Here is a 22321-nt window from a genome sequence, read left to right on the forward strand (position 1 = left end):
AAATGAGAATCTGAAATATTTTATGGCATACTTCAAAGAAATTCAAACATTCATTCATTAATTTTCTTTTTCGGCTTAATCCCTTTATTAATCTGGGGTCACCACAGTGAAATGAACCGCCAACTTATTCAACATATGTTTTACGCAGCGAATGCCTTTCCAGCTGCAACCCATCTCTGGGAAACCTCCATACACACTAGTACACTATAGACAATTTATCTTACCAAATTCACCTATACTGCATGTCTTTGGACTATGGGGGAAACCAGAGCATCTCAAGGAAACACACGCAAACATGGGGAGAACATGCAAACTCCACACAGAAGCGCCAACTGACCCAGCCGAGGCTCGAACTAGCGACCTTCTTGTTGTGAGGCGACAGCACTACCTACTGCGCCACCACGTTGCCCATACTTCAAACAAAAAAGGTGATTTAGCATTCATTGAATAACATTGAATATTTTAAAAAAATTAATTAGTCCTACACTTCATATTTTCAGATTTTTCATAGTAGATGTATTAAGACCGGTACTTTTACCATAAACCGACATATCAACCATTTGGTAGAGGCTGACGTTTCAGAAATTAGAGGATGTGTTGAAAACAATGCATTGAGTGTGTTAACCAGTTACATTAGGAGTTAAGAAATGTAATCCAAACATTTTTTTCTTGGTGGGGTAGTTGAAGGATTAAATCGATCCTGAAACATCATAGATTTGTGTTAATGCCATGCACTTGATTAGTCTTTCCAGAAATGGTCAAATATAAATATTGTAACAACTGTTACACAGATAAACACATAAATACTTTACCATTTTCACCTGAACTAACATAAGCTTTTAAGATTAAGCAATTCAAAAAGAGAACAGAACAGATCACATTGTACCCTTTTGTAAATGTCAAACATTTATTGTAAAACCACAATTATCTTGAGTAACACAACACCAAACAAATAATAACAAACAATCTTTACATTGTTGTAAATACTGAGGCTTTGCGTAATAAAATATAATAAATAATATAAAAGGCAACATTATTTTAAAAAAAGGGTCAGGACGTTCTTCTCTTCTACTTTCAAACGTCAGCCTTTAGTAGCTCTACAACAGGAAATACAAAATGAAGATAACTGTATTTCAGTTTTGAGCTACGTATCTCTTTTGAAACACATATACTCACCTCTATAATGTCATATATCCACCCTAAAAACTCAGCCACTTTGGTATAAACTCCTGGATGGTTTGGCTCAGCACAGCCTGTTCCCCAGCTTACAACTCCAACCAGCCTCCAGACATTTTCATCCTGGCAAACCAGAGGACCACCACTGTCCCCCTAATGAAATGAAGACTCGTTACCGCTTCTTGTTACGCATATAGAAATTCCATAATGTTGTACCAAACATTTTGAGTAGCATTGATCTCACCTGACATGCGTCTACTTTTCCTTCAGAGTATCCTGCGCAGAGCATTCGAGAGGTGATCTCTCCATTGTACATGCAAGAGCTATTGCATTTCTTTGTGCTTATTAAAGGTACGGGTGCCTCTTTGAGAACTTCTGGTATATGAACTTGTGAAAAAAAAAATACAAATACAATTACAAATACAAACAGTAAAATGTTTTGTGACAGATTTTAACTCAAATAAATTTTTGAATAGTATTGAACTCAAATGAACTCATAAACTTAAGTTATTATGGAGTTGTTTTATCCACTAGAGGGCCTCATTGCGTTTCATTTCAGTTTCCCGCCAATTCGTGTCGTTTTTAACTTTAACCTGCGAGTTGTCTGTTGCTCTGTTATTTACTCATTGTTTAACACGTTGTGACCATTATTTCCAGTCTTTTTAGGTATTAATTTATTAAGTATTTTCCTAATGGTAGGATTTATTAGTCTTGTTTACATGTGCTTGCTCTCTGACTTCTGCCTATTACATTTTTGTTTGCCTCATTTGTTTAAATGATCTGCTGTAGGTAGGTACATCTCTGCTCATGTTTAGGCCTTGTTTACGTCTGGTATTTGGACACATTTTGGTTAATTCGATGCCAAGTAGATAAGGGAGAATTTTTTTACACCCTTTTCCCCCCTCTTTTAGGGACCTGGTGCAGTGCCATAGATATATACACTAGATGTCGCCTGGCCTATTGTTGTCTATTGGACGGAATGTGTCAATAGCGCCGCCATCTTGCTACAGGGTAGCGCTCCTTTGAAATGAATGCAGGACCAATGTACAGTGGAGGACTGTGGCCATCCAAAGCCAGAGATATATACACATATACACATATATCTATGATCAGGAGTTTTCCTGGATGTTAGTATGTAATTTTTTTTTCTAATTAAGAAAATTATAATTTTACATCACTTTTCTACATTGATGGATCAGTGACCGCACGGGCATTCCTGACAAAAAGCTTGTGTTTGTGTGTACAGAAATGTACTATTCACCCTCCCTGTTAAATTTGATCTAATCATGTCCTGAAACACAGCTCCTCTCCTGCTTTCACTTCTCATACTGACGGAGTGACTCGTTTGTGAATGAATCCCCCGAACGACTCTTTCACTAACGTTAGCCGACAATAATACACGTTTCTGGCAGTGCAGCAACTCGTTGTCATATTTCTTTTGCATTGTTTGCTGATGTTATTCAACAAAACTAGCATAAGCCGAGTGTTTAGTGCGAGTTGGAGCTGCTTTGTCTTATGGTGAATGCAGTAAGTGACTGTTATCATCAATAACGTTACCTGATTAGCACAAAAATTCAGAACATTCAAAAACAGAAAAAAACTTAATATTACCTATGAAATGTTCTGCCTTTGTGCTTTGATTTCTTTGTTTGCTCGTTTCTACACCCGTAGACAGCGCTAAAGTCCCGCATTTTCACGTAATAACACTGTCTTGACTAGTGCGGTTGAATGACATTTGTCCTGAGAGCACTGTACCAATGTGGCGGCGCTATTGACGCATGATTAGGGTCCCTATGCGATATCTAGTGTATATATCTTTGATGCAGTGCCAGTGCAATCTGAGCTGCATGCTTTGCTTTTTAATCACTCACCTAACCCCACCCCTAATCCTACTCCTTACAGTGACGTCACCAGCTCAGTTGAGTGCATCGTGTCTGACATTGCATCACTGAGATATGCAGTCTCAGCTTGCATCATAAAGGCTACATCCAGATACTATTGGATTTTAGGATGCTAGCTTGCTTAAAGGTCGAACTGTGACTAGATCTTTCTGCTCTTTGAGTCTAATATTTTAAAATAATACTGCACAATTTATGTTCAACTGTGAAATGAAACGACACAGTCTGTGTTGATAATCCTGGTAGCTGCAGTATTATATTAAGATTAAAACATAATAATTTTTATAAAATCTTTTTAAAAATTTTTTTAAACATATACATTTTCCCATTTTGTTTGTGAATCAGTTAATGCCCAAGTGAAATAACAGTACAGAGGTAAAATGCCATTTTTATGAGCTCTTGTATTTAGTTAAAACTATTAGCATATTGCCGATTCTATAAGGGTATGTTAATGTATAAGCATAAACTAATATAATCCTATCTGCATCCTCTCATAATTGTTTGTATCAACTGTTTGCAGCCATATCCGGAGTTACCTTTTGGGATTAATTGATGGACTTTTCTTTGTACTTGATTTTGGTTCTGGAATCTGCTGTCATTTGCATTTAAGTTAAGCTCTCCATTATAGTGTGTCTAGTGTGTTTCAGTCATGGCCTAAATCAAACCTAATCCAGACAGATACACATTTAACTATGCAACTGAACATTACCATCATCCGGTTGTGTATATCCCCAACCAGAGATCCAGCACTGGGTTCCTCCTGGTAGATCATGGTCATACTGCGGTAGACACACAGGTCTGATAGTGTCTAAACATATAAAAAGAGATAACATAGTATAGGACTATTCACACTTCAGTTAAAAAATTATTTATTATAAATCATGAGAGCATTGAATTCTGGGTTATCTCACCTCATATTACAATTTTTGCTTATAATATACCTGGGGTTAACAAGTAAACTTTGGTATTCATACACTGCATTAACATTAATATTTTCTATATTTGCAGGGTCAGTGTTATTAGTACAGCAGTACACAATGTGTTTACATTAAAGCATTCTCAAATTTTAAATTGCTAAGCCATCTACAGTATATTTGTCCATAAATAGGCTTTTTGGATTAAAGATTACAGTGAAATGGCCTCTTCTTCACCCAATTACTGTGTTTTCCATACTTTTTCTGACATTTTCCCCCTCAAAAACTGAAACAACAGTTTATATATAAAGCACGTAAGCTTCTAAGACTGTAGAAATTTGTGTAGGGTTACCAGGACAAAACAAATGCTATTACTCCTTTCGGGTATTGTTTCATAACCCCCCAAAAAAGTGAAACAATCCTTAACCCAAGATTAAAAGTAGTGATTGGATAAAGAGTTAACCCAGGGTTCAGCACAACCTTTATATGCAAGTAATAAAGAACTAGTCACCTGAAAAATTCAGTGGAGTTTTTAATTTCACCAAAGCGATATCATTGTCGTGTGTCCTGTGGTTGTAATTCTTGTTGTAGATGATTCTCTCCACAGCAAAGCCTTGGTATTGAGCAAGTTTAGCTAAATTGCTGGTTATGATACCTGCATAAACCACCCAGCTGGGCACCTGAGGTAGCCTGTAACTTCAATAAGAAGGCAAGTCAGATGATATATGAGCAATATCACACTCGTAGCAGTGTGCTATGGCTGTATATCAGCACTGGTGGGAGGCGTGCCTTAGCGCCCCTCAGTGCTGATATACAGCCAAGACACACTGCTACAAGTGTGATATTGCGTTTATACAACAGTTCGACAGCACAATCTTGTTCATAAAAAAGAAAATCAGACAGAGTCTAAAACCCTTTTGTATTAGGAACTACTTTCTTCCGCCATTCATTTACAAATGCAGCTGACGTCAGAACAGCAGAAGCCGTTACTAATTCACCAACGTCACTTTAGAGCTAGTATTTGAATGATTCTCTATAGCGTAACGTGAAGCGGCACTTCTGGTGTGTGACCCCCTTAAGGTGATGACAAAACAGCAAATTTTGCTCACATTTTAAGATTATAAGCTTGAACGTGACATGAAATGACATCCGTGTACAGAGATTTCTCACCAGACTGCTGTTGTGTTTGCGATAAGGAGGGACAAGGCTGAATCCAGCTTCTTATTTACAGCTTTTTATTGACTTTATCCGGTCTACCTTAAAAACCACGAGGCTTTAGTTTTTCAGCATTTTATTCGCGCTCAGGAAAACACACTGAGCAAGGGCTTATTATGCGGTTCTGGCGCCATCTTGTGGATAGACAACGTCAACCGTCTTTGGCTGCTGATGAGCTCTCAGAAATTGTAAATATTTGAAAATAGGCACTATTCTTGCAAATAAACTGCATAGTTGCAATCAAAACAACTACATTGTCGACTAAAAAAGCCTCAAAAGTACATTTTGTTGTCTAACCGCAGTAATATTTGTCAAACTGTAGTGTCTGCTTGCTGCTGGCTGTATGTGGGCGGAGTGATACACAAAGGGTAAAGAGGCTGTACGGATGCTGATTTTACTTAAATATATCACAGCTATCAGCCAATCAGATTCGAGATCCAGACAGAACTGTTGTATAAATATATATAACTATTTATACATAATGTTGCACTGCTTATTACATAGTTAATCCTGTATCTTTTGTACTCACAGCACACACCACATTCCAGCGCTATTGTTAACAACTACACAGTTACAGTGGGTGAGTCTCACAAAAAATACATAGTTACTGTTATTACCATTTTCCCCATTTGATTTGTCTTTGTTTTATGGCAGATTTTCATCCATAAATTTAAGCCAAAGTGATTGTAAATGTTTTCAACTTACTTGTGCACACAGTGAGCAGCTGTAACTATCCACTGGTTGGTGATAATGGATCCTCCACAGATGTGACGGTTATTGTAGTAGAGACTCACTTGCCATGGCCATCGGCCCAGAGCAGCTTCCACTCCTCCAATGATCCTGGGTAACTTTGCTCTGGTGCCGCACTCTATATAGCCAAGCAAATAACAAGCGTTTAGCAGCAGATTGACATGGTATGTGGATATTATCTCTTATTTCAGGATTATGTTAAAGGTAGGCTCACCAAAACATTTTAGTGCTATAACCTTTCCTGTACTACAGCTTCCCCTGGAGTAGTAAGAAAAAGGCAGAGTGTGAGTGTCTATGGCCTCCAATTTCACAAAAACAGGGCTTTTGTAAAGAGAGTTTACCTAAAATTGACAATTTGCTTGTATTTACCCTTAGGCCATAATGTACACCAAGTAGAAGACTTTGGCTGCGTCCGAAACCGCCTACTACTCAGTAGGTACTGCATTTGAATTTAAACGTACTACTCGGCCGTTAGAAAAGTACGTTCTATACAGTATGAATGTAAAAAAGTATGAATGGAATTTGGACGTACTACAGCCGCCATTTTGTCATGGTCACGTGACCTGCCTGCGTCAATTGCATCGCTTTACTCCCATTCATGAATTTACTCGCGGGGCATCATGGGATAGCGCAGCATGCATGGGATGCGCACTCTAGAATCTCGCCGGAAGTAGTAAGTAATCCAGGTACTTCTCGCATACTGTTTTTCGAATTCTATGAATTCGGACATACTACTCGGCTCGCATACTGATTTTAGCGTACTATATAGTATGGAAGTATGCGGTTTCGGACGCAGCCTTTGTTTTTTGTACAACATTAAAGATTCTTTTTGCTAAAATCTAATAATAATAAAGTCTTTTGTGATCTTTTGTTAAATGCAAGTTAATGGTTACAGGCACATTGATTTTTAAATATATACAGGCAGATATCCAGATGTACAGACAATACATCAAGGTCTTATGAAGTGAAATGACAAATTTGTGCAAGAAAATAAACGAAATTTACTGCATTATGTCCTATGATCTACAGTACATCATAATCTATGATCTGTCAAAGGTTCCTGGAGAGCCGCAGCTCTGCACAGTTTAGTTTCAACCCTAATTAAACTCACCTGATCAAACTAATTAATTGCGTGCCTTAGGCTAGTTTGATGTATATCAATAGGTGTGTTGAAGCACGACAGGAACTAAACTCTGCAGGGCTGCAGTCCTCCAGAAATTAAGTTTGACACCCCTGTTCTGCAGGCTTATCATAGTCTGAAGCGTGAGTTTTCTGTCACATAATGAGTGCGCCTGAGGGCAGCCGAGCTCGGGCCGATTACTGCCTGCTATCTGGGAATTTACATGTGAGCAGACAGACATTATTTGTTAACAATGGAGGAAAGACATAGATGTTTTTATACAATATGCATGTCTATATAAAACAGAGAACATTCTATTCCTAAGACCTCAGTATATCATCAAGTATATTATTTTTTGTTTTACGTATTAATTTAGTGTTGCCTGTATATGTTTATTGACTTGCTTTTTATGAAAAAGCAAGGAACACTAAAATTGTTTCACTAAAAATATTTGTTCTATATGTTCTAGTGAATAGACAGATTACCTACTGTACATCTTGCATGGCCTTTGGATGAATATATCAACAGCACTTTTTTCATTTCTGGGTGAACTTTTACTTTAAAGGCCCTTACAATATACTAAATTTGTGTCAGCTAAGGTTTTAGAAAAGCAAAGTCAGTTAATATGACAACTAAAACAATCTGTATTTTTTTTGGATTACCTGAAGCGCCATAAGCTCTCCAAATTGCTTTGGTATTCTGAGGTGATTTGGACAAATCCATCTGTATAATTCGGCCCGATATCAGTCAGATTCACTCCCTTGTGCTTTGATAATCTAAAAAGAGAGACTAGTTGATCAATCATAAGTCTAACCACTCTTTATAAAACTCTATAAATATAGCATTTCAGCATCAATCATTTTTTCTCATGTCATTCCAAAAAAATTATATATATATATATAATTTTTAAATTTTTTTTTTACTTCCCTGGGGATTAAACCATGCTCCACAATTTGAGATGCAAAAAGGCAAAACATTTTTATAGTTCTTGGGGTGTATCCAAAATCAAAATGTGGTAGACTTTTCTTGAAAGTTGCTTTGGTCGTATACACAAAGCTAGGGCTCTATTAATAAAAAGAGACATCCTGGCCAAATTTGCCAACTGGCCACCTAACCATCCCCATATCATAATTGACTTCATGACTCTTTCTCCTCTTCACCAATCAGCTGGTGTGTGGTCTGGCGCAATATGGCTGCCTTTGCATCATCCAGGTGGATGCTGCACACTAGTGGTGGATGAGGAGATTCCGGCCAAAAAATGTGTAAAGTGACATGAGTGTACAGAAAAGAACTATATAAATGTAAGGAATTATTTATTATTATTATCACACACTTGCATAGTACTTCAGTACCCTTCAAAATATGACCTAAAGTATGGTATATGCATTCCACAGTAGAAATAAAGTTGTACAAGTTTGTAGTGACAAAAGGGTGAGTAAACGATGACAGAACTTTCATTTGTGTGTGAACCATCTCTTTAATAATCTTTGAAAAGCTTGTATGTCATGCTTTGAATCAGAACTAACTTCAAAGAACATTTCAACACTACAGACGCTCTATGAATGGTTGACCTACAGAAAACAGACACAGCTGCTAGTGAAATGAAAGGTGCTGAGAGCTGAAGGTGTGTGTGTGTGTGTGATTGACCTCAGATAGCCCAGCTGTCGACATACGAGTGTTCCCAGAGACGAGTTCCACCTCTCGAAACAGACAGGCAGCCACGTCTGCAGCTTCTCCAGCTGGATCTCCAGAAGTGAGTTCTCAGCACTGATCCTGTAAAACACTGAGCCCCATTCAGTCAAAATCATTCCTGAAACAACAGACTGCAGCACAGCGGACAGAACTGATATTATGGGAAACAATGCATTAATGTAATATAGTGGAGAAAATAAGTATTCGACACATCACCGTTTTTCTCAGAAAACATATTTCTAAAGGTGCTGTTGGCTTGAAGTTTTCACTAGATGTTGATAACAACCAAAGAGATCTATATGCAAAGAAAACAAATTAGTTTACAAATTAAGTTATGTGTAATAAAATGAAATAACACAGGAAAAAAAATATTGAACACATGAACAAAGGGAGGGGTAGAAAGGCATTGAAAGCCCATTAAGCAGCTAAACTCTTTCAGTAGTTATTTAGAAACCTTCAGCCCTTCATCAATGTAAATTTATATTCGCTTCTTCAGTCCAGCATCTACATTATCAAGATGATGGAGAAAAAAAACCAGATTGGACATTTTAGCAGAACAATGATCCAAAACACAGCCAAAGAAACATTCTTTCAGAAAAAGAAACCACATGAAAATTCTTTCAGAAAAAGAAAATCAAGCTGTAGAATGGCCCGGCCAATCACCTGACTTAAATCCAATAGAAAATACAAAATAAAGCTAAGATTTGATAGACGAGAACCACAGAACCATCAAGATTTTTACACTCTATTGAAAAAAATCACACCTGAGCAATGCATGTGACTTCATTCTCCACAAGAGAAGCGTCTTTAAGCTGCTACAACCAAAAAAGCCTTTTATATAAAAGTAATAAACCCATTTCTCCGCTGTCGCCACTGGCTAACATGGTTTAGGATTGGTAGAGCTACGCATCGATGAATTTGCTCTTCAGTGTTTGAACTCTCAATAATGATTAAATCACACTGAACTGAGCTAAACTGAACTGAACTGAACATAAACACTAAAAACTGAACTACACTGTTCCAGTTACTATGACCATTTATGTGAAGCTGCTTTGACACAATCTACATTGTAAAAGCGCTATACAAATAAAGCTGAAATGAATTGAGTTGAATTTCAGTAGTTCAGTGCTTTCTTCTTGTGTCATTCCAATATTATTACACAAAACTTTATTTTTATGTTTGTGCTCTTTGAGTTTTAACCAAAAGCTGGTTCAATCCCATGTCAACAGCTACTTTAGAATATTTTTCCAGAAAAAAAAACATGTTGTTTAAAGTGAAATACTTCAACATAAACATGGGAGGCTGGGAAAAATGCTAATTTTAGGAGAAAACTTCAGATGGCATTTACAGGTTTTTGCATCAGAACTCTTCATATTGAAGTTAGTTGTAAATTACGCTGTGACCCATCATATGTAGTTCCTATGCTTTTAGTTTGTGTCTCTTGTTTATGTGTTTGTCACAGCTTCCACTACAGGCATTGTTTATGCCACTTTGTTTGTGGCAGTGATTTTGAATGAATGTCCGCTCCGCTGTTTACCTGTACAAACACAAATGCATGAGGTAAATACCTTTCCTGGGATCTGTCACAGAGATGTCCTCGGTCACATTGCAGAAGGACGTGTCCTTAGTGTCTCCCAGGCTCGCAGGGCTCTGAGATAAGTTTGGCTTTAAGAGAAATTTCACTAGACAAAGACATTAAACGTTCACAGCAGAAATAAAGGAACTTTCTGCATTATAAATACACAAAAGTTGACCAAAGCTTTTGAACTGTTTCAAATCTTACCTATGAACCAAACTCCAACCACAACACCTCCCAGCAGACACAGCACACACAGAGCTGCAAACACTCTCACTAGTTTACGAGATGACACTTTGCCAGACACTATTTGAAGAAAAAAAAAGAACATTTCTCAACAGTTATTCCAAAAACACAACAACAAGACTCACATCCATGCAGTTGAAGTTCAAAATTGAAACCAATACGAATTTCAGGTCAATTTTGGTCAATTATTGAGCTAATGACCAAAGTACAAAACGTAAAGAAAAGTAAAGTTTGTAGACAAACTTTATGGTGACTTGAGTAAGCCTCGTCTAAAAGTTTGATGTAGCTTTAAATAATTGAAGTAATTATTAAGTTTGAAGCAGTTGGCCTAGAGAGATAACTATGGTGATTTGACTGTTTGTTTAGGTGTTGCTAGTCAGTTGCTAAGGTGTTCTGAGTGGTGGCTCAGCAGTTGCTAAGGCATTGCTAGGGTGTTTCAGGTTGTTGTCAAGTTGTTGCTAGGGTATTCTGAGAGGTTGCTAGGTCAATGCAAAATTATTGCTAGGGTGTTCTGAGTAGTTGCTAGACAGTTGCTAAGGCATTGCTAGGCAATTTCTAGGATGTTCTGAGTAGTTGTTAGACTTCTAGTATGAAATAGCATGTTTCTAGCATAAATTAGCATGTTGTTAGCATGGTTCTACTGTAAATTAGCATGTCGCTAGCATATTTCAAGTATAAACTAGCATGTTGTTTGTGTGACTTTATTATGAATTTCCATGTTGTTAGTATGTTTACAGTATGAATTAGCATGTTGCTAGTATGATTAGTATGTTTTTAGTATATTGCTAGTATGGATTGGTTTGTTGTTAGTATGTCTTATGTAAAGTCAATGGCAGTTTTTACAATGGAAGTCTATGGGACAGTTGCTAAGGTGCCGTAAGTGGTTGCTAGGGTGTGGCTAGAAAGTTGAAAGGTCATCAGTGATTGGCAGATTGGTAGTCTGAGTTAAATGAGCTCAACTTTGAGTCTGTATGACAGTCTGGCGCAAAGTTATGAGGTCATAAAGTTTGGTCCAATCTTAAGTTTATGGTACTTTTCCGAATTTTCCGGGTCAGTTTTCGGTAAACCGAAAATCAGATCAGTTGAAAAAGTATAGCAACCCGAGTCAGACTAGTTTGGAGGTTTGGTGTTAGTTTGGGGGTGTAGTACGGTTGTAGAACGGTCTAAGAGGAAATGCAAGAAGAAGAAGAATAGTAAGTTTATGTAGTATCTCTTTCTCAACTTTCTCAAGCCACCATAAACTACATTTAAAAATGTATGTTCAAACATGAATCTGCTAAGCCTTTTCGAATATGTGTTAGTAACAGACTAACCAGGATGGAGAAACTGCAGCTCTCTGAGGCACCTGTGGTTATTCTGGTCTGTCTCGAGCATGTCCACCTGCAGACTCTCTGGATGAAAAGACTGTCTGACCACTACAGGGTTCTCAATCACTGCCACCGCATCTCTACTGAGACTCTGTAATATAACCACTGATATTATCAACTGCAGTGTCAGACAAAAAAGGTACTGATTCGTTTTAGAGTAAAATAAGCAATATGTACTTTTGTGTTCAGAACAGTAATTCTGCTTGCTCTGTTTTATATGAAAATAGCATGAAAATAACCACACTCATCCAATTCATGTAAAAACAACCAGGAAGTTGCAAATGTTACTTAGAAAACTGAATAACTTTCAAATGTGATCCATTATATGAGGTCAGCTTTTATTATTTACGCATTCAGATATAATACAACACTTGTGAATTTGTTTTGCTGTAAATGTCCCTTTAGAATTATACAGTCAAATCTAAAGAGATTGTAATAAGTTGTTAGATTGTGCTATCAACTGAACAATACAATTGTGATAATTAAAGTTGAATTCTACCTCCTTTGTTTTTTTGTTTTTTTTTGTCTTTTTTTAGGACATTTTTGTCTACAGAGTTATTACGATTGATTTATTTAGTAACTTAAAACTTAACAAATGACATTAAACTATATCAACTTTTTAAATATGTAAGTTTTACAGTGCAAATCCAATTAGAGCCACTTGTTTGGTAAACAAAGGTAAAGACTATCATATAATAAATCTGCTTAAACAGGTGAAACTTTACAAGATTACTTTACAAGCTACTGTATATTGTAAATAAATTATTGTACATAATATTATTCAATAATATTACATTAATTAATATAATATAAACAAGTTAACAAATAGACTGAAAGACTGGCTCAAAATTCTGTAAATTCCATGAGAAAATCTACTGTCACTTTCTGTCAGAACTGTGGAAATGTACAACACTTTGATTTGTTTATATAATTATTATACACAGCTGAAGTCAGGATTATTAGCCCCCCTTTGAATTTTGTTTTTTCTTTTTTAATTACATTTCAAATGATGTTTAACAGAGCAAGGACATTTTTACAGTGTGTCATAATATTTTTTTCTTCTGGAAAAAGTCATATTTGATTTATTTCAGCTAGAACAAAAGCTGTTTTTAATTTTTTTTAAAAAGCCATTTTAAGGTCAATACTATTAGCCCCTTTAAGCTATATATTTTTTCAATAGTCTACAGAACAAACATCAATATACAATAACTTGCCTAATTACCCTAACCTGCCTAGTTAACCTAATAATTCTAGTTAAGCCTTTAAATGTCGCTTTAAGCTGTATAGAAGTGTCTTGAAAAATATCAAGTAAAATACTACGTACTGTCATAATGGCAAAGATAAAATAAATCAGTTATTAGAAATGACTTATTAAAACTATTATGTTTAGAAATGTGCTGAAAAAAATCTTCTCTCCGTTAAACAGAAATTAGAGAAAAATAAACAGGGGGGTTAATAATTCTGACTTTAAGTATATAGCCATAAATCCTTCATGTTAGCATACATGATTCTGTAAACATGAACAAGTTCTCAACTAGAATCATTCTAACAGCAACTGTTCAATTTTTCATGACAGGAAATAGTCTGTCATTCACATACAATACGGCACAAACAGCTTGAAAAGTGTAATGTTTCTGTATGCGAGTTTGCTAGAAGTTACTCACCATGCTTTCGTTGTTGGGATTCGGGATTTCCTGAGAGCAGCTGCTGGACTCTCTCATCAACTCACCTCCATCACAGCAGAGATGCTCCACACCAGCAGCTGTCAGACCATTGAGCTGAATGCAGCGCTGGATTTTCACTTCACAAAGAGACAATGAGGTCAGCAGCGGAGCAAAGAATGAACCCGTTGTTTTACCAAGGGGGTCATGGGGCCTGTCATGGCTGCCTAAACTGCCCTCTGTAGAGCCAAACATCTCCAAAGAAATCGCTCAGTCACTGATAGGATACAGACTGTGTAGCCCCACCTTCACCTGCCCAAGAGGAGGATCCGCTGAGCCGTAGAGCTCTGAACCGGACAGTTCACAACTTTTGGGAAACAAAGTTGACCTGTGAAATGCTGACAAGTCTCATTTAAGCATAACAACAGAATCATGAAGAGCTTTTGTGATTACCAGAAAAAAAGTTTCTATGTGTTGCAGGTTGTCTTTATTTGTTAACAATAGACTAAAAGATTATACATACTCAGTAGAAAAAGTCAGTATACTTACAGCTTTTGACAGTCATGTTGAAAATATTTATTCATCTATATTAAACTTACAACTGAGTTTTAACATCAAGAAATAATCTCTAGTGAACTGAAGGCCTATTGGAGACCTATTTTAAACTGGAAGTTCCATTTATTTATAGAGCACAGTAAAACACAACCATTGACCAATGTGCTGCACTAAATAAATTGCCATCTATAGAAAATGGCCTCATGAAATAAAAATGATTTAATCTAAATTTAAAAATGGATTGTATTAGAGCAGTTCTGATGTCCACAGGTAGATTACTCCAAACTTTGGAGTGGCCATGGTGAATATGAGAGCATAGATCACTCTTTCAAAGTTAGTAAAAGAGAGAAAGGACCAGTTCAGTTCAACATTTTACAACATGATTTAAACTGGTCTATCAAGCTTTAATGAGCTGTTCAAAAACATCTAGAGTTTTTACATATGGCCTGACATAATGTGCCAGAACATCAGAATTTTGGATTTGATACGCGTAAATGATATTTATTTATAAGATTATATTTATTTGTCAGAGGTCCACCAAAGTATACACATGCAGGAGTGCAAAAGACAATACATTTTTCAGTTGTAAACCCTTCCTCAGTATATACATTTTAAAGGTGATTTTCTCAATATTTGGATTGTTTCATAACTCTCCAATTCCAGATTTTCAAGTAGTTGTATCTAATTCAGAGAGGACTAATAATTCTGACTTCAACTGTCTATAAATATTCAATGTCTCTTTAGGTGAGAATTAGAGGGGCTGCATTTTTACCTTTTTGATTATTACAAGGGCTAAAGAATGGAAAGAGCTTCTCAGTGAAAGTCTGACCAGTGAAAGAATAAATATGAGACCCGGACTCCACATCATAAAAGGAGACCAAACCCTCCTCATAATCCACAAACACACCCACAACCCGAGGCTTCATACTCAAAGACAGAGAGACAGAAGAAGAATCAATTGCAAGATACTGATTCCCATTCCCCAAAACTATAATCCAGTATCCTTTCTCAGGTGCAGCTGTAATCTCTCCCTTCCGCTTAATGGATTCTCTGACCACTCCTAAATTCCAATCAGTCTTTTCTTTTACCTGCACTTCAAAATAAAATCTCCCTGAGTTGAACCCCTCTTTTGCCAGGACACATGGGCAAGTGTCAAATCTCCCAGGGTTGTCTAAGAGTTCAAGCTCAATATCTCCATCTGTCACTTGTTTTTCATTATCGGAGATGATAAGATCTGGATGAGCTGTATCAGGATCCAGAGTCACATCCACTGAAAGAGAGTAGACGTATAGTAGATCAAATCTTCTTAGTACCTCAGTTTAATGTGTTTAATATCTAATGTGTTTCTAAACTCTTATTGTGTGAAAAAATGAACATGCACAACACAAAACTTACCCAAATGTTGCTGCATCTTTTTCAGCACTGTGGAGGCAAATAACAATAAGTGATATGATTCAAGATTGGGGCAGCACAGGGGCGCAGTGGGCAGCACAAACGCCTCGCAACAAGAAGGTCTCTGGTTTGAGCCCCGTCTGGGTCAGTTGGCATTTTTGTGAGGAGTTTGCATGTTCTCCTTCTGTTTGCGCGGATTTCCTCTGAGTGCTCCAGTTTCCCCCAAAGACATGCAGTACAGGTAAGCTAAATTGGCTGTAGTGTATGTGAGTGTGTGCAAGAGCGTATGGGTGTTTTCCAGTGCTGAGTTGCAACTAGACGGGCATGCGCTGCACAAAACATGTGCTGGAAAAGTTGGTAGTTCCTTTCACTGTGGCGACCCCTGATTAATAAAAAGACTAAGCCAAAAAGAATATGAATGAATGAATTGAAAGTTTGAAAAATAGCAATGTGATACAGCTCCTTTTCTGATGGTTTACTGTATTTTTGTCTATAAACTACTTACACTTGGGAATAAACATACTGTTTTTGTGCTGGGATCAAACTGTATATGTGTATTTCTATTATGGATTGATAAATACACCCCAGAGAGGAGAGAAAGTGTGTTCATTACACCTTTAAAAAGGCCTAAAATACTGTTTATCAGATGATAATAAGTAGATAAAACTACATAAATGTAAAGAAATAGATGATAAATGATCAAAAAAATAAAATAATTACATTACATTAGCTTGCATACAGAGTAAGAAAATCAGTCACCTTTTTAAGATTCAAACCCTCTAAACTGTCACTGTAATCACGAGATTCAGGATCAGTCAGACACAAATATGGCATTGGATTTTGTGAGATTGCAGATATTCATTCATGTATTCATTTTCCTTCAGCTTAGTCCCTTATTTAACAGGGGTCGCCACAGCTGAATGAACCCGAACCCAGTACTTGGAAACACCATATACTCTCACATTCACGCACACACTCATGCACTACGGTCAATTTAGCTAATCCAATTCACTTATAATGCATGTCTTTGGGCTGTGGGGGAAACCGGGGCTCCTGGAGGAAACCCACGCCAACAAGAAGAGAACATGCACACAGATATGCCATCTGTCCCAGCCGGGACTTGAACCAGTGGCCTTCTAGCTGTGAGACAACAGTGCTAACCACTGAGCCCCCGTGCTGCCGACACTGTAGATAGTGTAAATTTAAATTATATATCTGTCATTCTCTCACCACTTGTGCTGAGTTTGTAATCCAAAGTGTCGTGTAGCTGAAGGAGAGTTTTCCTCAGAGTCTCCACACTCAGCTGAGTGTCACTGATACTGATTTGAGTCCAGCTGCTGGTGTGTGGAGGTTTGCTCAGCTCTGGGTAAATCTACAGCAGGAGAGAGCAGAAATCCCTCAGCATGGGAAGTGTTGTGCTGTGATGTGAGCAGACAGAAGGACACTGACCTGTAGGAGGTGCAGGTGATCCTCAGTGTGTGAGATCTGCTCCAGCTCAGCTTCTCTTCTCTTCAGCTCAGTGATCTCCTGCTCCAGATCATTAATCAGCTCTTCAGCCTGCTTCTCTGCTGCTTTCTGCTTCTGCTCCATCATCTCCAGCAGCTCAGACTGACATCTCTCAATGCAGCTCATTAGATCAGCAAAGAGCTCAGTGCTCTCAGCCTTCTCTTTCTCTGATGTCTCCTAAAAAATCAATCAGCATATGCAATGTTTAATAAAAAAATATGGTAAAATATGAACTCATGGCCTATTTATCTGCAATAATTTCCTCTGAATACTTACTTTTTTCAAGAGTGCTGAGTGTTTGATGTCTTGAATTTTCTTCATTCTGTCGTGGATCATCTGCTGCAAATCTGCATGCATCTCCATCATCTGAGACTATAATTACAGACAGTTCATTTAAACAGATCTTATGTACTGAACTTGATAAAAAATATAGTTGTTTGATTAAAGTACATAATATTGTTAGAAACTCATACCCTTCTTACACCACTCTCCTCTTCTACAGCAACAGTGTTGTGATTCCTGTGATTTGTTACAGCGCAGAGCAAACACACACATGTCTGATCATCTTTACAGAACAGCTCCAGAGGTTTCTCGTGTTTCTGACATATATAGTTCTCAAGATTCAACACAGGATCAATTAATTTGTGTTTTAAATTTGTAACTTTCTGATGAAGATCCAGGTGAGTTTGACAGTAAGAGTTTTGACACAGCAGACAGATCTTCAGGGCTTTCTTCTTAACACTATCACAAATATCACAGAGAACTTCAGATGTTTTCTCAGGAACGTTTTGCTTGAAGACTTGCACAAGCTGTCTGAGTGTTGTGTTGATCTTGAGCTCTGGCTTTTTATTGAATGTTTCTTTACATAATGGACAGTTGTAGGTCTGACTGTTGTTCCAGCACTGGTTCAGGCAGCTCTTACAGAAGTTGTGTCCACATGGAGTGCTGACTGGATCAGTGAACGCATCCAGACAGATTGAGCACTGGAGCTCCTCTGACAGAGCTAAAGACAGCAACACAAACATAAAGAAGAAATATCAGCTACATTAGAACTGATTTATACGACATGAAGAAAATAAACAGCACTTTTAGAATCCATTCATTCATTTTCTTTTCAGCTTAGTTCCTGTATTAATTAGGGGTGGCCACAACGGAATGGACAGTTAACTTATCCAGCCAGCAGCTATAGCTCTCTGCAATTCTCACATGGTCGCCAACTGAAGCTAAGCAGGGCTGGTCAGTAAATGGATGGGAGACCACATGGGAAAGCTAGGTTGCTGTTGGAAGTGGTGTTAGTGAGGCCCAACCTGCGGTCTGTGTGGTTCCTAATGCCCCAGTATAGTGACGGGGACTCTATACTGCTTAGTGAGCGCTGCCTTTCGAATGACTTCCTGACTCTCTGTGGTCAAAATAAAAAATCCCAGGATGTTCTTTAACCTACAGCTGAAGACAGGGCCGGAGTGGGACTCTTTTTCAGCCCTGGAGTTTCAAGCCTCAGACCGGCCCACCTCAATTCACCACTGACTATATTAAAATAAGGTTATTTCCAATTCAGTTTCTAATTACACTATCACGTCTATTTTGAGAAAACAGCACTTTTAGAACTTAAAATGTTCAGCAACCCTTACAGTATTATGTCTTAACAATAAAAATGAAAAAAAAAATTGTTACTCAGACAAGGACCGAACCCAGGTTGGCCGCGTCATAATCTAACGTACTAAGCACTGTACCGCAACAGCTGTACGTAAAACGGTGACTTATCTAGTTATATCATCATTAACCTGCATCCTGCTCACTAGGCTACGGGAAAATAGATAAAAAGAGCAGAGCTGCGGTAAAATAATGAATAAGAAGGCTGTGGTCAAGTAAATAAATAAATAATTTTTAAAAAGTGTGATGACTGCTGAGAGCAACCGATTCTGGAACTAGGGACACCGGCCCTCGCGGCCAAAAAACGGACCGGCCCACCGGGAATGCTCCCGGTCCTCCCGATTAGCCAATCCGGGCCTGGCTGAAGATCTAATTTCTATCATTTTAGACGGGGTCGGACCGGGGCAGGCTTGGCTTGTGGCAGTAAATGAACGTCATGTGATGCTTTTCGATTAGCGCGAGAAAGTAATTAAATCATTTGTTACAACATTAAATTCCCTCCCTGCAAAGGTGAAACAAAAGATGACGGAGAAGTCAAAAAGAACGAATTTTGACTGTGGTCAGGCCAGCCACCAGTTCAGAAAAAACCTGTCATTCTAGCCACAAAGGTATTTTGGCGGTCACTCATACACTGTGTATTACGGTGGAGCGCTAGACAGCAGTGCAAGCTGACAGGGAAGATAACGAGGCCACTCGCTACATTGTTGTGGAAAATTAAATGGATGTTCTTGTTGGTAAATGATGAACAAACAATCCTACCCAAAAGTTGCAAAATTAGCCAGATCAGAACTATGCATCTCGGCCTGTAGCAGCAGCAGTGAAAGGGTGTTCAGTGCTGCTGAACGCACCATCCTGAGTGCAGGACTGCACTAAATTTACAGAGCATTCAATAATGTTCCTCCACAAAAAAAACATGTGGCCTAATCTTGGTGAGTAAATGTTTTTTTTTTTTTTTAATTTTAAATAAATATTAATTAAACCATAAAATCATAATGTAGACAGAGTATACAGGCTAATGTTGGCATTAGGCTATTCTTTTAAAATTCAGCTTCACCGTCACCTTAATGCCAGATTGTGAAGAGAAGTGGCTAAACAAAACTCGCAGAGCCTTTATCTTAATTTTGTTATTGCCAAATACACATCATAATTTAGAATTTATTTTAATTTAATTTGTTAGGAAAGACTTATTTTTATTAGTGTATTGGCCAATTTAAAAGCTAAGTGTATGTGCCAAGGCCTATTTAGAGGGCTGAGATGTTACAATGTTACAGAGGACTTATTTTATTTCTTTGTTCCAACTTCCAAGTGGTCTATAGCCAACGTTTGTTACAAATAAATTATGTTAAAACATATAAATGACTCTTTCTTTAAAAAGGCAAAAAAGCTGTGTGCCTGTGCACATTTGAATAATGTCGGGCTATAAACAGGTTCAGGTTTATAAAGCTGTCAATTAAAATGTACATGTCAGGGTCGGGCTGAATTCTGTCGGGCTCAGGCCCTATTGGGCCTAATTTTTTATGGCCCGATTACAGCTCTACTTTAATCCTGGCATCCTGGACAAATCTGCCCACTGCCCTTTGTTCATCATAATTGGCTTCATCACTCATGTCTCCTCTCCACCAATCAGCTGGTGTGTGGTGTGCGGTCTGGTGCAAAATGGCTGCTGTCGTGTCATCCAGGTAGATGCTGCACACTAGTGGTGAGGAGATTCCCCATATGTGTAAAGCGATTTGAGTGTCCAGAAAATTACTATATATGTGTAAGGAATTATTATTATTATTAGCATATGTTTTACACAGCGGTTGCCCTTCCAGCAGCAACCCAACACTCCCATTCACACACATCCGTCCAATTTAATTTACCCATTCACCTATACCACGTCTTTGGACTTGTGTGGGAAACCAGAGCACCTGGATGAAAACCCACGTGAACACGGGGAGAACATGCAAACTCCACACAGAAATGCAAACTGACCCAGCCAAGGCTCGAACCAGCGACCTTCTTACTGTGAGGCGATAGTGCTATCCACTGAGTCACTGTAGCACCGCAATTTTTGATTAACGAAATATAATTGAATAAAGTACAATATTTTTTTATGTGAGCTTTTTATTAGGTCACTGACTTGTTAGTTTTTCCATACTTCTCCACCTGGCCACCTGTTTAGCTGATTGTGAAGGGTCTGCAATTGCTCTTTTCGCCTTATGCCTATATATATGAAAAATATATAATCAATACACAAAGCACAGAGTTATCCACAGTACATGTTTTATAAAATGTAACTTATCAAAATATTTACCTCCAGGTTTCAGTTCTGGCTTTCTTCGACTGCAGTTCATGTAGTACTGAAGTGGATCCTGAAAATCTTACAAAAACGCCACCTTTCACACAACCAATCGTCTCAAAACAGCTTAAATATCATGTCAACAAAGCAAACTCTTCAAGCTAGCTTGTTTCAAATGTGGCTGTTGGTTTTCTAATTACTTCTTTTGTTGTTTAAGAAGATAGTGAGCAGTTTTCGTATCGTTGTCCGTTAGTTTGGTTTCACTCTTTGCTTTTTCTGCAAGCACAATGATGTCAAAGCTCCTCCCATCCTTTTGACGTGCCGCACAACTGTGGCAGCTATCTCTTCCATTTTTCTTTGCATTTTTTATCTTTGTACACCTAGAGCGAAGCAAGCGCAGCTGGATGTTAAATTACTGGGGAGAAATGAGTATGTATGAGTATTTCAAGCATGTTTGATTGGACCCTTATCTTACCTTATGTAATGATGATCGCATTACTGCAAGTTTCTGTGGCTGTCACGCCCTGAACATGTTGGCACCTGCTTTCTAGTTGTAATACCAAACTAATGAAGAAATGCTCTAAACTTTTCATTTAATCAAATAAAAAACAGACAATAAACAATGTTTTTCATTTTTATGTATTTTTCTCTAAATTATTTAAACAGTTCTGAACAGTTGTAGTTACAGTTTTGTTGTTGCTACACAAATATATTTAGCAGAATAGTAACTAAATTAGGTTTTATTTATCAAGGTTACATGCTTAAAAAACAATGCATGCTTAAGAAACAATAAATTATGTAAGAGATAAGTCAAGAATATGTAGTGTTTAACATAATGCCATGATTTATAACCTTTCTTGTTTTTTTATTTTTTTCCAAAGTAAATGTTAGCTAAAGAATATTATGTTTGTCATTAGAACTCGTAAAATAAAATAATTAAAAGTTAAACTTAGGTTGCTACTATATAGAGAATTCAGGTGTAAATACTTTTTTTAATTGAGTAAAAAATTTATATTTTTAAAATTATTTACTTAGAACATTCATTCATTCATTCATTTTCTTTTAAGCTTAGTCTCTTTATTAATCCGGGGTCCCCACAACCTAATGAACCATAATTGTTTTTGGGCAATATTGGCATTTTAGCATAGTATATTCAGAAAGTGCAGCCCAAATATATGTTTCACAATTAAAGATTCAATAAACACTCAAAAAGAGCCTAACACAGTAGAACGGTCTGGTTACTAAAGTAGCCCTCGTTCCCCGAGGAGGGGAATGGAAATGCCATTAGTGGATTTAATCATAATCCACGAATGGAAGATTTC

General features: G+C 37.5%; 2 protein-coding genes across 4 annotated transcripts; both read right to left on the reverse strand.

Moving 5' to 3' along the window:
* Positions 1-886: 886 nt before the first annotated feature.
* tmprss5 (transmembrane serine protease 5) lies at positions 887-13894 on the reverse strand. Its single transcript, XM_009291595.4, has 13 exons — positions 13619-13894; positions 11901-12045; positions 10549-10647; positions 10334-10447; positions 8721-8856; positions 7736-7849; positions 6168-6211; positions 5909-6071; positions 4500-4684; positions 3784-3882; positions 1421-1563; positions 1177-1329; positions 887-1097 (listed from the first exon to the last, which is right to left on the reverse strand). Exons 1-13 carry the CDS (start codon positions 13868-13870, stop codon positions 1089-1091), a joined length of 1656 nt encoding a protein of 551 aa, XP_009289870.2. The 5' UTR covers positions 13871-13894; the 3' UTR covers positions 887-1088.
* btr14 (bloodthirsty-related gene family, member 14) lies at positions 13619-22321 on the reverse strand. Of its 3 annotated transcripts, XM_073923582.1 has the most exons (10): positions 21475-22321; positions 21200-21379; positions 21015-21080; positions 20841-20923; positions 17542-18071; positions 17345-17440; positions 17012-17245; positions 16793-16934; positions 15566-15592; positions 14085-15440 (listed from the first exon to the last, which is right to left on the reverse strand). In XM_073923582.1, the coding sequence occupies exons 4-10, from the start codon at positions 20854-20856 to the stop codon at positions 14911-14913; spliced, it is 1575 nt and encodes a 524-aa protein (XP_073779683.1). In that variant the 5' UTR covers positions 20857-20923; positions 21015-21080; positions 21200-21379; positions 21475-22321; the 3' UTR covers positions 14085-14910. The 3 variants fall into 3 exon arrangements, with proteins under 3 accessions (XP_073779682.1, XP_073779681.1, XP_073779683.1); XM_073923581.1 differs by having other exon boundaries at positions 13619-15440; positions 21015-21379; positions 21475-21531; XM_073923580.1 differs by lacking the exon at positions 21475-22321 and having other exon boundaries at positions 13619-15440; positions 21015-21436.

Source organism: Danio rerio, chromosome 15 (assembly GCF_049306965.1).
Source record: "Danio rerio strain Tuebingen ecotype United States chromosome 15, GRCz12tu, whole genome shotgun sequence".
NCBI lineage: Eukaryota > Metazoa > Chordata > Actinopteri > Cypriniformes > Danionidae > Danio > Danio rerio.